The sequence below is a fragment of the Atractosteus spatula genome, chromosome 13 (genome assembly GCF_055471065.1).
Source record: "Atractosteus spatula isolate fAtrSpa1 chromosome 13, fAtrSpa1.hap1, whole genome shotgun sequence".
Taxonomy (NCBI): Eukaryota; Metazoa; Chordata; class Actinopteri; order Semionotiformes; family Lepisosteidae; genus Atractosteus; species Atractosteus spatula.
In genome coordinates, this window is record NC_142718.1 from 23,959,250 (window position 1) to 23,974,626 (window position 15,377).

A 15,377-nucleotide genomic window follows, 5' to 3' on the forward strand; every position below is an offset into this window, starting at 1 on the left:
ATTTTCAGGTTTTCAGGACCATTATGTTCTCACACAGACATTTTAATTATGCAAAGGTATGAGAAATGTGAGACTTGGCATGTCTAAGTGTGATAATGAGAAAGAAATTGAGAATATGCCTAGAAATAGGAAATAGTGTATGAAAGCAAGTGGAAGTCAACAAATTTTATTTAAAAAATTCAGAGCCCTTGTGTCTGCAAAGGCTGAAAAAAGGCTGAGAGGTTGGAATATAAAGATGGAGAAGTGGCAGTAGTGAAGTGCTTGTCCACTATAGTGCCAGTATTGTGATTATGCTAAGTTTGTATCTGTCTATCTTTCCGTGACAACCTAATAAGGGTCTGCAGTACCTAATAAATTCTGAAAAAAATTGGTGTCCTTCAAGCTCTGTATATTTTATCTTTCCCTTTTTACGAGGAGTGAACACTGCACGCTAGTTGTTATTAGTGTCCTGTTAGTAACCTATTATACACTGATGTGTGTACAGCAAACTCAGAAAAGGAGTGGAGTGTAGGGGCTACAGATTAGCCTTCATTTTTATACCTACCACTTTGAAATCACTTCTCAACCAATTTGGTTCTCGGCTAGCCCTTGTACCAGCATTCAACAAATGAATAAAAGTGTGTTGCTTCATCAACAACGTGCAGTGTTGCCACTCTCCCTTTTTGCACACTTAGACTCTGCTGTATCTGCAGCACAGTTAGCATTAGAAGAAGGTGCTTACTCTGCTGTAATGCTTCTCTCACTGTTAAAAGTGACAGGCTCTCTTCAGTCTGTAGTGAATACTGTTGTAAGACTAGCTGAGTGCACTCATCCCTAGTGACTGTCAGTCAATCTGTGTTTTTACTTGAAGATAACTAATCACAGTTGGCTAATGTAATTAAATGTTATTGAACTCATAGAGTTATGAGAAACAACATCCATAACTGTATTTACTGAGGTTTATCCATAATCATTTACAACCCAACAAAATTAACTACAACAAAAATCCAAAGGTTTACTTACATCTACGCCTGGTTTACCTGGTGGGCCCTCAGGTCCTCGTTGACCCATTGGACCCTAAAACATTGAATAAAAAAGAATAATATCTTCATATTCATAAAATAGTATATCATGTAGAAGTAAACAGTAGATATACTGTATGAGGTTCTTTTCCAATTCAAATACATTCATTCCATGATATTTAAAAAATAAGACATACTATTAGAGAAAAAAAGTAAAGTAATGAAAGGAATACTTTCACTTTCACCTGATATATGACAAAGAACAGATTTTGAAGGCTAATGTTTTGGAGTTACAAAGTAAATCAATGCACATACTCTGAGGATCACTGCATGCTTTAAGATATCATGAAATCAATGGAAATGTCAGCCATCTTGGCTTGGCAACAGTTACAGCTGCTTTGAACCAAGATGGATTTCGGTTAACAAATGATTGGAAACCTATGATCAATGTGTAGCACTATACCGTTTAAATCCAGGCCTACACATAAATATAAATCTTTGCTCCACTTGTTCATAGAAATACAATTTGGAACAAAGATGAGGGAATACATTGTGTGGTAAATGCGTGCCTTCACCTTCAGCTTGGAACACAACTACTGTTGTGGTCATTTTGTACACAGTAGAACTCTCATCAGTGGGTGCTATCATTTATTTAGTGCTATAAAAAGGAAAATATATAGAAATATACAGATATTTCAGTAATATATAAATATACAGTATTTCAATAAGGCATCACATTTCTGTCACCTTTTTGTTGAGTAAAACATTACAATAAGTAGGACACTGTACTCTTGTTGTTTCAGAATTACCTACCACATGAAACGTGTTCTCCAAGTGTGTAGTTATAAAGCTTATTAAATGGGCTTTGCATATCATCTCTGTAGAGATGTTAACTTTGATTGATTTTGTTACTTTTTCAGCTGCATTTTTCCTGTATTTTCACCTTCGTTTGGTCAGCAAATGCACAAAACACTTCTACTAGTAAACAGCATTTTCCATTATTACACTGCCAACTGGCAAGTGTATAGAAAAAAAAACAATAGAAAATGTCTAGGTGACAACTCCACACCTATAGGAAGCATTTTGTCAAGTTCTAGTAAATCCACATAGCCTCTCCTAACCTAGCTTAACCCTAGGATATAGGCCTAAAAGTTATTTTTTCATTATCAACCTTGCTTTCCCAGACCTATTACCCATTTTGTTTTTAAAGTTTCAACACCTTCTTACCATTTGTCCTGGATCTCCTGATTCTCCTGGAGAACCCTGTGGACCTGCAGGACCCTAAGAAGTGAAAAAATTGGGTCATTCATCCACCAAAAATTAATTTATGATGTGCTTGATAAACCATGTTAAAATTTTTCAATTTCTGGTTTGACAACAGAAATGTTTTTGGATATCAATTCAATTATATTTTGAATTTTTGTGGGGTTTTTTCAGTACAAATACTAAGACATTTTATGAATTACGCTTCCACGTTTATAAAATACATTGTTAGTTTAATAAATACATTACCTTATTTAAGAATAGTCCATAAAGAAAAAAATGTAGTCTCATCAGTAAGCAAACTAATGGAATTGTATAAGGAATGGATTCAATTCCATTTTTGTCATTACAGACCACTAATTCCATACAATACTATTCGTACATTCAATACTTGCATGTTGGACAAGCTAGGACAAGAAGCATGGTTTTATATACTGTTCAACACTTACTGGTTGACCTGGTGGCCCTGGGGGTCCTCTTGCACCTGCTTGTCCCTAAAACAAACAAAACACAATAATAAAAATCCCAAGAACAAGAATATCAGCTTTATTGTCATTTTATTGTATTTATTGTTTCTTAACTTGCATAACACACAAAATATAATTCAAAATGATTAAATAAAAATACATTAGTATGGCCTTCTTTGGACACATTTAACAAGTAAAAACTTATTTTATTTAATTTTATTTAATTTATTTTATATTTTGGAAATATTTTATGCTTCTTTAGTGCAAAAATTGTTTGTCCCTGGCGACTTTAAGCTACATGATTTATATGTTGCAATCTCATTTGTAATGATTTTAGGAATAAAACAATGTTGATAAGATTTACTAATCCGTATTTTAACGCTTTTCAAGTTTGTAATTTAAAATAAAATGTCCCTTATTCAGTTAAAGTAATTATTATTCAGTATTTTACAAACTTACTCACAGGCCTTGAAAACTTTCCATGTCTTATAGCATTCCAAGATTGCAAACATGAGACTTTAAATTAGGATATATAATATATATAAAATTATTTGCAATTAACTTAAAACTGATAAAGCTAAAAATTCTTAAAGTGTGAAAAATAAATTGAAGGTTTAAGGAATTGTAAGATTCCCTATTGCATACAGTATGTATTCAAACTTTTTGCTACAGCAACCTTACAGTAAATCAGTTCAGGTACAAGAAAATAATGTGACAATTCACAGATTTACATTCATGGTCTCCATCTGTGTGTAATTTTTAACAATAAGTGTAAGTTTTATTTAACTTCAGAGTAAATACATCTGTCTGCTTACATTCCCTCAGATGTTAAATAGCTAATTCAATTGACAACTCATATAGTAATACAACAAATAATTAGATCGAGGAGCTTTTGAAACATCAGGGATAAAGTGGTAGAGATGCTCAGATTAGCAAAAGATTACTTTTCCTTTAAGCATTTCAAAATCAAGCAATAAAAAGTGGAATCTGCATCATAAAAATTGCAAAGTTCTGAAATGGGAGTTACTATTCAAAAATTGTTAGTGTCAGGAACCACACAAATGTGGCCTATATGGGAGAGAGGCAAGAAAGAAACAAAAAATAAAAAAAAATATTTTAAATCTCCTTTTGGAAATGCAGCAGTCATATGGTAGAATATTTTACTGTGATATGGAATAAATTGAATTTATTCAATTATTAAAAAAATTAACTGGAGCAAATCAAACACAGCATATCACCCCATATTCACATATTCAAAAGCTGAACCAATAACTGAGTGATGACTAAACGAAGACTTCCATGATACTGGTACAGGCTGAGTTAGGTGACAATGAGGTGTCTTTAGGAATCTGGAGACAATGGGTAACACCTAACTAGTGTCAACATTTCCACTTCCTAGAGCTCAAAACCAAGGGATGTTTACTTAGTTATGCTGGGTGTGAGAAACATTGATCAAAAGAATCTTCTGGTTTACCTTAGTAAAGTAAGTTCTGGTTAATTATTAATAGTGTCAGAATTGTAGGATAAAAGATAGAGGACAAACCATGAGAGACAGAGGAGGGGAGACAGAAGGACAGAGAACTTGAAGCGTGTGCCAGGCGAGAGGTCCTTATTCGAGATCATCCGAGATTCAAGTATTTGAACCTGGCTAAGATTGCTTGCTATTCTGTAGTTTTTAGTAAATTGGATTTCCTGAGTGAAGAATCCCCTGGTTAAGAATGTTTTTTCCTGGTTAGTGAGTGAATTTTACAATATGGAGATAGGTTCCTATTTCTTTTGTGGCATCCAGATTTGCAGAGAGAGAAAGATTGTATTCTTATAATTTTAGAAGATATTTTATATCTTATTCTGGACTTGGTAGGCATTTAGAGTTGAAGTAGTTCAAGTAGGTAGCTGCGTCAGCATGTTTAGGCTGTAAAGGAAGAAGTAAAGGTTTATTCCATGCTGAAAAAAAGAAAAGACAAGAAACACAACATTTCGGCTGTGGAAAATTGGCAGTTGATAAAGAATGGGAGAACAAAAGCTGGGAATGGAGAGGAGAAGGGAGCAGGAGAGAAGCAGTATTTACACTCAGGTGGTGTGAAGTTGAGAGAGGTTAAGGGAGGTGTGCCGTCAAAACCTGCAGATGAATAGAGATAATCAGAAGGAAATTAGTCTGTCAGTGAGAGAAGGGGAAGGTGTGATCCTAGTTTCAGGATAATTTTGGTTTTGGATGTCTTTCTGCAATTGGAGTAAACCCCTCTTTGAGAAATCAGACGAAGAGATCAGTATGATTATGGCAGCTAGAGGTGAAATGAGAAACTATGGGCTTGGAGAGATCTTTGATCCTTACAGCCCTGACATGTTCCCTGAAATGATCTCCCAGTCTCCTTCCTGTTTCATCAATGTAAATAGCTGGGCATTTTCTGCAAGAGAAGCAGTAAATAAGGTTGCTGGAAGTACAAGATGTCATCTGAGTGATCTGGAATTGTCCAGATGGGCCTTGAATGTGTGTGGTTTTGGATATATATTTACAGGTGAAGCAGTGAGTTCTGTTGCAGGGGAAAGTCCCTGGTATGGATGATTGCTGGAGGTGGTCAAGGGAGCTGTGAACAAGAAGGTTACGCAGATTAGGTGGTCGGCGGTATGAGATGATGGGGCGGTCGGTAAAAATGGTATGAGTGGAGGGATCATCTTATAAGATGGGGAGGTTGTCATTAATGGTCCTGGGGATAGAAAGGTTGTTGGGGTGGTATGGAAGCACCGGAATGCAGTTGTGAGTCTGGGAGTTCCTAACAGGGTTGATGTTCCAAGGGCTATTTTTGGCTCAGAAGAGGGTCGATAACATGGGTTGAGTATCTTCTGTTAATGAAAATAAGAGTGCATTTTGAGGGCTTGATTTTAAACGTCATGTCGTCACTGCAAGCTGTGCCAGAGAATAAAGAATTCATGTGCCTCTAACTATACCAATCGCTCGGGTATATCCTCGAATAAATCCTTACAAGCTGGGGCTTATGATTATTCATTTTACTCATTGATTTATCTGCTTGGTCATTTCCTGTTTATTCACTAATGTTTATATCCCCCCTCCCCATTTATAACAATACGAAAGGTCAAAGTAACAATGCAGTGGTTTACCAAGAAGACAGTTAATGTCCTCAGTGGCCCATTTAAAGGCCTGTCTTCAGTCCTTTGGAAGACTTATGGAAACACTTCAAGAATGCAATCCATCAATGATCCCCAAAAAACTTGACAGAACTGGAGTAACTTTGAGTAGAAGAATGGGCAAGAATGACCACTTTGCTAAGCTCCTAGGCACTTTCCCCCCCCCCCCCCCCAAAAAAAAAATATTGGTGTTACATACTTATCTAAACAGCAAATTTCACTTTTTATATTTTCTTTGCAGATTCTGCAGACATTCCACTTTCTTCACATATAATGCTATTCAATTTCTATCATTACATTTTTGAATGACATTTCATTTGAAAAACATTGTATGAGTTACTTGTATTTTATAAAAATGTGATAATACTGGTAGGTGGTGAAGCAAGGCAATGTATACATTTCAAGGTCTTCCAACAATGAAAGCACTGTTCAGAAAGAAATGCTGAGTCTCAATACGACCATAGTTATGTTTTCAGTTCTTAACTCTCACCATTGTTCCAGGAACCATTCCAACCTGGCCAGCAAGTCCTGACTTCTCATCAAAACCTCCTGCCATTTGAGATGCAAAATGGTTCTGAAAAAGGAGATTGACAGTAATATACATATATAAATCCAAGTGATTAGATATATTCATTTTATACAAAATGTATTACATTTTATTGAACAAGTTCAATAAAAGTATACTAAGCATCTTAATTAACATTTTGGAATAGAATAGTTTAAAATTTTAAACACATATTATCAGACATATTTATCCTTTTTTTTTTGTTCTAGCATGATATTGATTCCTGTTTGGAAGGTTGGGATTTATTTCACAAAGTTAATGGATTTTCTATGCAGATATTATGCATTCCTTGGCTGGTCCCTTTTTGAGAATAGGTGATTTCAGTCATGGTTTTTGTGCTAATATGAGGACAGTGGCACACAGTGGCACACTGTTAAACCAATAGGCTTCTGTAATTAAAGTGAAGTAAAGAGAAAAGAAAAAGACATAACATAAATTAAAATGTAAAAGACGCCTACACTATAAACAGCTTATAATATATGTTTGAAAGTCATAATGAAACACATTTCATAATATAGAGTACTGAAGAAGAAGGCAATAATAGTTACAATTCCCCATTAGCCAAAACTGGATCTGCTAAGAAAAACATCTGCAGTTAAAGACCAACAATATTCAGAGCTATGAAGGTAAACCCTAAAACGACTGTCAGTGAAATCGATAACATGTAAATTATTAAAATTTACATGTAGAAGAATTATAAAGGCTACATTGCCAGATGTAAACCTCTCATCAGAATCCAAGAATGAGAAAGTAATATTAGAATTGGCTCGGATCTACAAATCTGAGCCTGTAGAGTTTGGGAACAAAGTTTTTTGGACAGATGAAACCATGATAAACCTTTACCAATGTGATGAGTATTTTAAAATGTAGAGAAAAAAATATTGCAGATGGTCCAAGGAACACCCCCTAATCTGTGAAGCATAGTGGGGGTAATATCATGGCCTGAGCATTCTTAGCAGTCTCTGGAAATAACTCATTTATTTTTATTGATTTATTGGTCTTTACATAGCAGAAAATACTTGCATATTTATTGGGTGGCATTTATAATGTTCAGCATGACAACAACCCAGGATTTAATCAGGAGAAAAAAAGTCAATCCCTTTATGTGAATCTGATTGAGCATTCATTTTACAGATTGAAGAAAAATTGTCAGAACACCTCATGAATATAGACAATAACTCAAAAATTCTGCAACAAAAGGCTTGGTAACACATCCCAAATGTTTACACAAAGAATTAGGCAAGCTTAATGGGCCAGGCTTCATACACTTATTGTTTCAAAGTGATATGGAACCAATTACTAAATCAGAACTCAGAAATGTATTAAAGTGAATATTTCCCAATACTGTGGTCACTTGAAATCTCTTAAGTTGAAGTACCTTTTGTTCTCATGATCATATAATGTATGTTATTTTGTGATTACATTTACATTAATTTTATGATCAATTAAACTAACTGTAAAGCAAACAAACAAGATTTTGACTTTGTGACTTTGCTATCCCAATACACAGGGATAGCAGAGCATGTGCAGCCATATTAAAGTAAAACACGAAGGAGAAATTTTGTATTTTTTTCAGTGTACAAGAGTACTTACACTGTCCAGGCCAGGATGTGTAGGATGACCGGGGGGACCAGGCTCACCAGGTTGTCCAGGGACTCCTGGCTCTCCGTCAAAACCGGGTGGACCTCTGGGACCCTAAAAGGAAGTTCCTCTATCAGTTCTGTTTCACATACAGTAGTATGATTTTCTGTCAAAAACAGTAATATTTTGGGCAACTGGTGAAATCAGCTACTTACTTAGAAGTGTAGGAAGGCCAAGGATGTTAGTGATAGTATCTAATCTAGTATTCATTGATTATTTTCTTTCCCATGTCAGCATTTTTGTTGTTTTGCACACAGCAAAAAAATAATTTGCACCACCACACAGGTAGAGTTACAGTTGATGATGATACTACAATTCATAAAGTTTCTGTCAGTAAAGTAAAACTATATAAAATGTGAGTCCACTGGATGTACACTCTATACTTCAAATACATTTCAATAAACAACTGTCAATGTTTCAGCACTCATTCACCTTCAACAGGACAAACATATTTGTTTAACCAAAGATCCACTACAGTTTATACAATGTGGTGGAAAAGTAAGTACACCCCTTTAAGATTTTTTACTACACTGTACAATATATGATCAGATGCATTTGTCCTTGTGAAGGCCTTTGTGCCAAAACATTGACAGTTCCATCCATCCATTTTCTAAGAGCTTTGTCAAAAACAGGGTCATGGGGTAGCTGGAGTCTATACCAGCAACCAACAGGCGTGAGGCAGGATACACCCTGGAGTGGTGTATACTTTCCATCACAAGGTGCATGCTTACACCACAGCCACTTTTCCAAGAAACCAATTAAGTTTCTAGCATTTCTTTGGACTGTGGAAGGAAACTGGAGCACCCAGAGCACACCCAATTGAACCTAGGGCTCCAGCACTGTAAGGCAGTGATGCTAACCACAGCATCACCGTGCTGCCCACACAAAATTTATTTTGGGGAATAAAGAGTGTGTCTACTTTTTATATTTTCTCTGGATAGCACCTCTGTGATTTATGGATGTGTGTTCTTTTCATCTTTTCTTGGCAAAGGAAACCATTTTTGTGTTTCATGGAATCAATAAACACTTTACTAGCTACAAAAACTCACATAGTTATGGCCTGTTTGTAGATAAATAATTATGACAGTACGTAAGGCCTATATGTTAGGATAAGTCCATGTGCTTTTAAAAATCTTCATCAGATAAACATACTCTTATACTACTGATTCTAGGACATTTATTGGTAAAGGGCAACATTTCAGTTGTGGCGTTGGAGAAAAACAGTGGGAAAATGAATTTATAACTGATTTTTTTAAAATGAGATTATGTGTATTATTGACACCAGCTTAAACTTTTCATTTTGCTACATTATTTTAATGTAAAACATTGATAATTAAATACATTTTGATCTCCTCTAGAAAACCTAAAAGCTTTTTGGTGAATAGTAACTGTTTATTCAAAGTGTTAATGCACATGGTTTCAATTATGGTTATTAAAAGTTAACATAAAAATTAATCATTGTGTTGGGGAATGCATGAAGTCATCGTATTTAAGGAAACCAAAGGGTAATGCATTACTGGTTGTTATGTTCTGTAAGTAACAAAGAAGGGATTGTACTACTTAGTTCTTGACAACAACTGTTATTTCGTTATTCCTAAAGATAGAGAAAAGAGTAAAAACATATTTAAGGTAAAGATAATGCGAATAAGCTTTGAAAAATGTATCACCATCTTATCAGAATATTCAAAATATGGTCATATTTAGTGAGCCTAAAAATTACATTGTAGAGTTGTTGATAACTTAATGTACAATGATAAGAGAAAACCAATATATTTCATGTAGTTATTAAATAAAGAGTACTCTTTAGGAACAGTGGGCCTGTTTGGAAATAGGGAGGCTGGGAAAGAGAATAATATTGTTCATTCTTCTTCATTGTAATCCCATAATTCAGTAATATCTTTGCTTCTCTGAAAATATAACTATTTTTCTTCTGTAATATACTACAGATATTGATAAGGCAGATGTTTAAGTGTGATGGTCACCCATTATTTCCTTTACTTACTGGGAAAGAACAACTGGGGAATGTGTGTATTGCCTGATAAATCACTTTTCTAAACTTCAGTTTGGAACTTCTCCCGTTGTCTATTATCTTCTCTTCTTTTGTCTATTGCCCCAGGTCTTTTGGCACCATTTCCCTTTTTTAAAACCAAAAAAGATTAGAGTCTCTTTTTTCCCTATTCTATGTTCCTTCCGAAGAGCATCTTCCAGCTTTCTTTATTGTTAGTGCTTCTTGTTGTGCTCTCCTTGTCCTTTTCTTTCTTCCTTTCTGTTTGTTTGTTTACATGGAGAGAACAGGTGCTGTGTTGAGTTGTTATTTCATTTGCTCCTAATTATTCTGTCCAATTTTTAAGTATAGGGTTTACAATCAATGAGCTTCCTGCATGAAGGTAAGCAGATGTCTGTGCCGCTCCTATTACAGAAGAAAGCCCAATAGCAGCTGCAGGGATTCACTGATGTTCCTCTGGGGTAGCCTGTTCCCTTTCCATCAGAGGAGGAATTCTGACTGCCTGGATAAATTCTCTTTACATGTTTCTGAGGATGTGTTTGATTCTGTGGGTGGGGAGATATCTGTAGCAACTAAATTGGTGAGCAAAGCCTCTCTTGACTGTGCTCCAAGTGTCCGTATCCCAGTATGGCACACCTGATGGGCTCTGACTTACCTGTTCCAAACTAATCTCCATTACCCAAGGATATCTGGGCATGGTAATGGTGAATTTGTGAGTAGAGTAGCTATTGCTCTGTGTTCCTTGACAGATGGCACCCCTCTTGCAGCAATTTCCCAACTTTTTGCAGAGGTTGCTCTTGGGCACAGCCTATATTTAGCACTTTGCTCTATTAAGTTTGAGTTCGTGACTTTTCCTCTATGGTAGAAGAAAATACAGCGGGTCTCTGTATGAAATTATATCCATCTTACCTATATTTCCCACATCAAGTGTCCAGCAGTCACCATAACAATCTGGAATAGATCGTTGCAATTGCAAACTCTAAGTAATGTAAATGAACCTGTGTAAGTGTATATCTAAGTGTACATTCATTTTTACTTATTTGTGTGTTGTACACCTTGAGGATTTGCCTTCTTGTTTCTTCCATTAACATTTGCAGCTGTCCTGCTAAAATCTAACACGTACCCAAGAAAGGTAGCATTTTAAATAAACCGATCAACCTTAGATTGCTCAATGAATGTCAGAATTTGGATTTCACTCTCTTCTAAGAACTGAATCCACACCCACAGGAGATCATTGCGATATTTTTTAATCTCTTGGAAGAGATTAACTCTGCAAACTTTGAAAAGACATTGCATAAGACACATCAAAAGACATGAAAATCTGTTGAAGAACAGGTGAGGAGAAGTATGGTATCAGCAGGAAAACAACACTCAATGTCTTGTCTGCTTATTATGGTCAGAGTATTTAAAGAGTTCTTGCGCTGAGGAATCAGGGTTCACTATTACATTTCTTTGTACTTTTTAGTTGCATGTACCATTGGCTGCACAATGGAAAAAATGTATCTTTCTCTTTGGAAATGTTTGGAATCTTGAGCACTGAAGGCAGAAATGTGCATCATATTCTGATTCTGCACACTACTTACACAGCACTATGAATTGACAGCCATCGCACTACACATGGCTACAGTATGTAAATTTAAGTTATTGAGTTATTCTTGCTCTGTAAGTTAGTGTATATAGCTCATTAAAGGATTAAAGTCTTAATGGAATTCATTTACCCTTGGTACTGATTTTTCAGACTCATTTGCATTAATTTGTTTTTAAGTCACTCCATGATGACATCTTGCCACTACTTTATTCCCATCAGTCTTTCTTACTAAGCTGTTTGTGAACCTCTTGAATATCGTTTTCTCTTTTCTTTGATAATTTCCACATTACTGTAAATAGCATAAATGTTTATTGTTTACTATGTATTGGATGTATTTAACCTTTTACTATAACTATGGACCACAAGGACCGTCTGTGTTCAAACACATTTCAAGTCAGTTATGAAGTTTAAATTATAATTGTGACATAATAACAAATCCATTTAATTTCTGAAATTCTTCCATTTTATTTTTTATAAATTAGATGGTGGCATTCTACATTTTAATAGTTTTAAATTTTTATGCAGGGAAGTTCTTGCTCTGCCTTTAAGACATTATCCATGTACAGTAAATTTGTATACTACATGATTGCAAAATATATTTTACTAGGTACAACCAAGAAATTATCTCTTACGTTCATAAGAAAGTCTTACTTTGACAAGAATTTCCCAGGATGTACCTGGAAATTGGTATTCACGTATTTCATTTTAGTTATTCATTATAGTTATGTTTTCCAGTTTTATCATGAATGCATTCTGATGTCATATTTTGTTATTGAACATATGGAATTGGTTAGTTTTTCTTTGAATAACTCAATGTAATTATTATCAAAATATTAAAGGTTTTTTTCCTCCAGTGTTTTTAACAGCTGTGTAGAATAATTACTCAAATGGGAAAGAAAGCAACCACAGGACCAACAAATATATACTTGTGAATCAGCCAAAAAACATTCAAATTATGCAGGTATGATACCAATTCTTCCATCTTTTTAAAATTAAAGAACAAAATATGATAAGGTATTCTTGTTTGATGATGTAATAGGAGATTCTTGTACTTGTCATTGCAAGTCTTTGAAATAATTCCAGATTTTTACAAATCAGATTACTGTATCTCTGTTTGAACTCGCCAGTCAGTTTTTTTACATTACACACATGGATTTTTAGTGAATGAGGATGATGACAGTATCAGTGCTTCATCTTTATATATCTTTGACAACTGCACTGGAAGGATAAAAAAGAGTTCTCAAAATGTTGCATATTTCATAAGTGATTGTCCTATTTATGTTTCAAGCCAGGGTTATTTTCCAATAATTGAATACAGGTTTCCAAATCTGTGAAACTATCAATATCTATAATATTAACAATAAAACTGTGTACTTATGCAGATATAAAATCAATGGGATTCTTTATTAAGGGTGCAATTATATCAACTACTATGAGTAAAAAGAAATTATCGCTGATCTAATTCTTAAAGACCTTCAAAAGACAGACATGGTTTTTCTCTTTTTTATTGCTCTTCTTATCATTCTCTTACCAAAAGGAGGCAGTAGAGATCCCATTAACTATTACTGAAGCACTTACTTGACTAGTACTTACATATACAATAAGAATGACAGTAAGTTATCCTGTTCAGGGAAGGAAAACAGTTTGTTTTGAGAAATGATCAGCTGGCAACATACCGGCCTTCCTTTGGGACCATGGGCTCCTCTGTACCCTTGTGCACCTGGAGGTCCCTACCAATAAAAGCAGAAAGTTATAACTAACAATATTAGTTATTCATAATACAACTTAAGCAATATCAAATTGTATTCAATTACAAATTGAAATTCAAATTAGGATATTTTCTTTTGTCAAATAATATCACATTAAATACAAAAACATTCTTGCAATCCATTTGAATCCAATCCAAATTGAAATTAAAAAAAAATTACACAGATGTCTGTCATTCTCTAGAATGCCATCTAGTGTTACAAGAGAGAGCAAACACTGATATCAAAACTGAAAGACAAAATCTTGATGTAATAAAACAAAATTCTGTGAAAATTACTTATTGTAATGAAAAAAGTAGGAAAACATAAAAATCCATTAGTTCACAATGAGAAATACTTGCCATGGGTCCTGGACGACCTCTTATACCCGTTATCTGTTCATAAAAAAAAAAGAATAGAACACTGTAAAATTCTTGTTGTATGATTGTTTCCCTTAGAAACAGTTTGAATATGGATAGTCTTTTAAGTTTGAAATGTTCATGGTGTCATAAACTTACAAATGGGACATCTCCAGGTTCACCCTTTTGACCCTGAAAATGTTAAAAACAAAAGAGGAAGGAAAGATCAATTTATGGAAGTCTGTTTCTTTTGGAATCACACTAGTCTAATATAAATAATAAAAATAGTAAATTAGACTTTCAAATAGAAATGATAGATTTAAGCTTTATTGTTAAGTGGTGTTGAAAAGAATAGAGATTGAAAAACAATATGTGACCACCATAACAAGAAAATACGTCAGCTTTATTTCCTCAACAGAACGCTTAATGTGTGTCAATAATCATGACAAATATTATCATCTCCATTTCTAACCATTATTGCCTTGTCTTCTCCTTTTGCACTTTAGTAGAATTCCAGATTGTAATATAAATGAACATTAGCTCTTTCACTTACCTTATAGCTTCTACCACCTAAGACAAAAAATATGTCAATGGTATTAGTATTTGATTACACAATGATGAAAATATAAACCTTTCTTTAGTAATAGATTGTGTCTTCATCTAAACACATGGATACAGTTTTTTCACAATTGAATTCTGAACATTCTGACAAAATATTAATTATATCTAGATGTATAATGCATGCAGTATTTCTTTTTTTGCTTTTCCTGTAACGTAGAAAACATTGGATCTTATTTTAAATGTTGCCAATCAACAAAATACAAAGGAAATAAATCATATGGGCAAATTCTCTGCAGTTCAATCTAGACCTGGCTGTGTGGCTACTACCACAGCATTATTCTGTTCATTGCAACATATTTTTCAGATAATGTTAATCTAAACAGTTTTATAGAATAATCTTTCATTTCATTGTTAAAATGAATACATTTGTTATTTCAATATTTCAGTAATTGGAAGATAATAAGTATTGAAAATATATGTTCAGGTGGAAAAAGGGAAATTAAATTTAAAATTCAAATTAGTGTAAAAGTACACATACAGTGAAAAGGTTATCTGCAAAATGTTTTAAAAGCTATATGTATCATGAACTTTACAACTCTATATTAACAATAGATTTGAAACAAACTATCACAGATTTATTGTATCTAATAATACATTATTTTGTTGTTGAAACATACCATTTCCACCATGTGTGGTAGGATTGTCATTTCCTTGACAAATTGGACAGCACTCTCCATCCGGAATCACAGGTTTTTCACAGTTTGTTATCTCATCGCATTGGATTTCATCACAGAGAATTGCTCCACTGTCACAGACACAGATCCGACATGGCCCTGGCTTCCAAATATCTCTGTTTGTGTAAACCTGACCATTCTCTGTGCAGCTTAAATCATCTCCTGGAAATAAACCAAAAGCCATCAGAATAAAATGTGTATTTGTGTTAACGTATTTTTTTGCTCACATTTTATATTCCTTTACAATGTACATCTTCTATTAATCCAATACACATCTTTCATTATTCCAACATGAACATCATCA

At 34.2% G+C, this 15,377-nt stretch overlaps 1 protein-coding gene across 1 annotated transcript in view; it reads right to left on the minus strand.

The window, feature by feature from the left end:
- The window catches only part of LOC148821914 (uncharacterized), a 68,449-nt gene that overhangs the window by 24,152 nt on the left and 28,920 nt on the right, over positions 1-15,377 (minus strand). The window contains exons 2-11 of the mRNA XM_088931044.1: positions 15,017-15,235; positions 14,332-14,348; positions 13,938-13,970; positions 13,782-13,814; positions 13,351-13,404; positions 8,034-8,135; positions 6,366-6,449; positions 2,714-2,758; positions 2,229-2,282; positions 1,003-1,056 (exon numbers count right to left, since the gene is read on the minus strand). Coding sequence (XP_088787170.1) covers positions 1,003-1,056; positions 2,229-2,282; positions 2,714-2,758; positions 6,366-6,449; positions 8,034-8,135; positions 13,351-13,404; positions 13,782-13,814; positions 13,938-13,970; positions 14,332-14,348; positions 15,017-15,235 — 695 coding nt within the window. The remainder of the gene's footprint in view (positions 1-1,002; positions 1,057-2,228; positions 2,283-2,713; positions 2,759-6,365; positions 6,450-8,033; positions 8,136-13,350; positions 13,405-13,781; positions 13,815-13,937; positions 13,971-14,331; positions 14,349-15,016; positions 15,236-15,377) is intronic.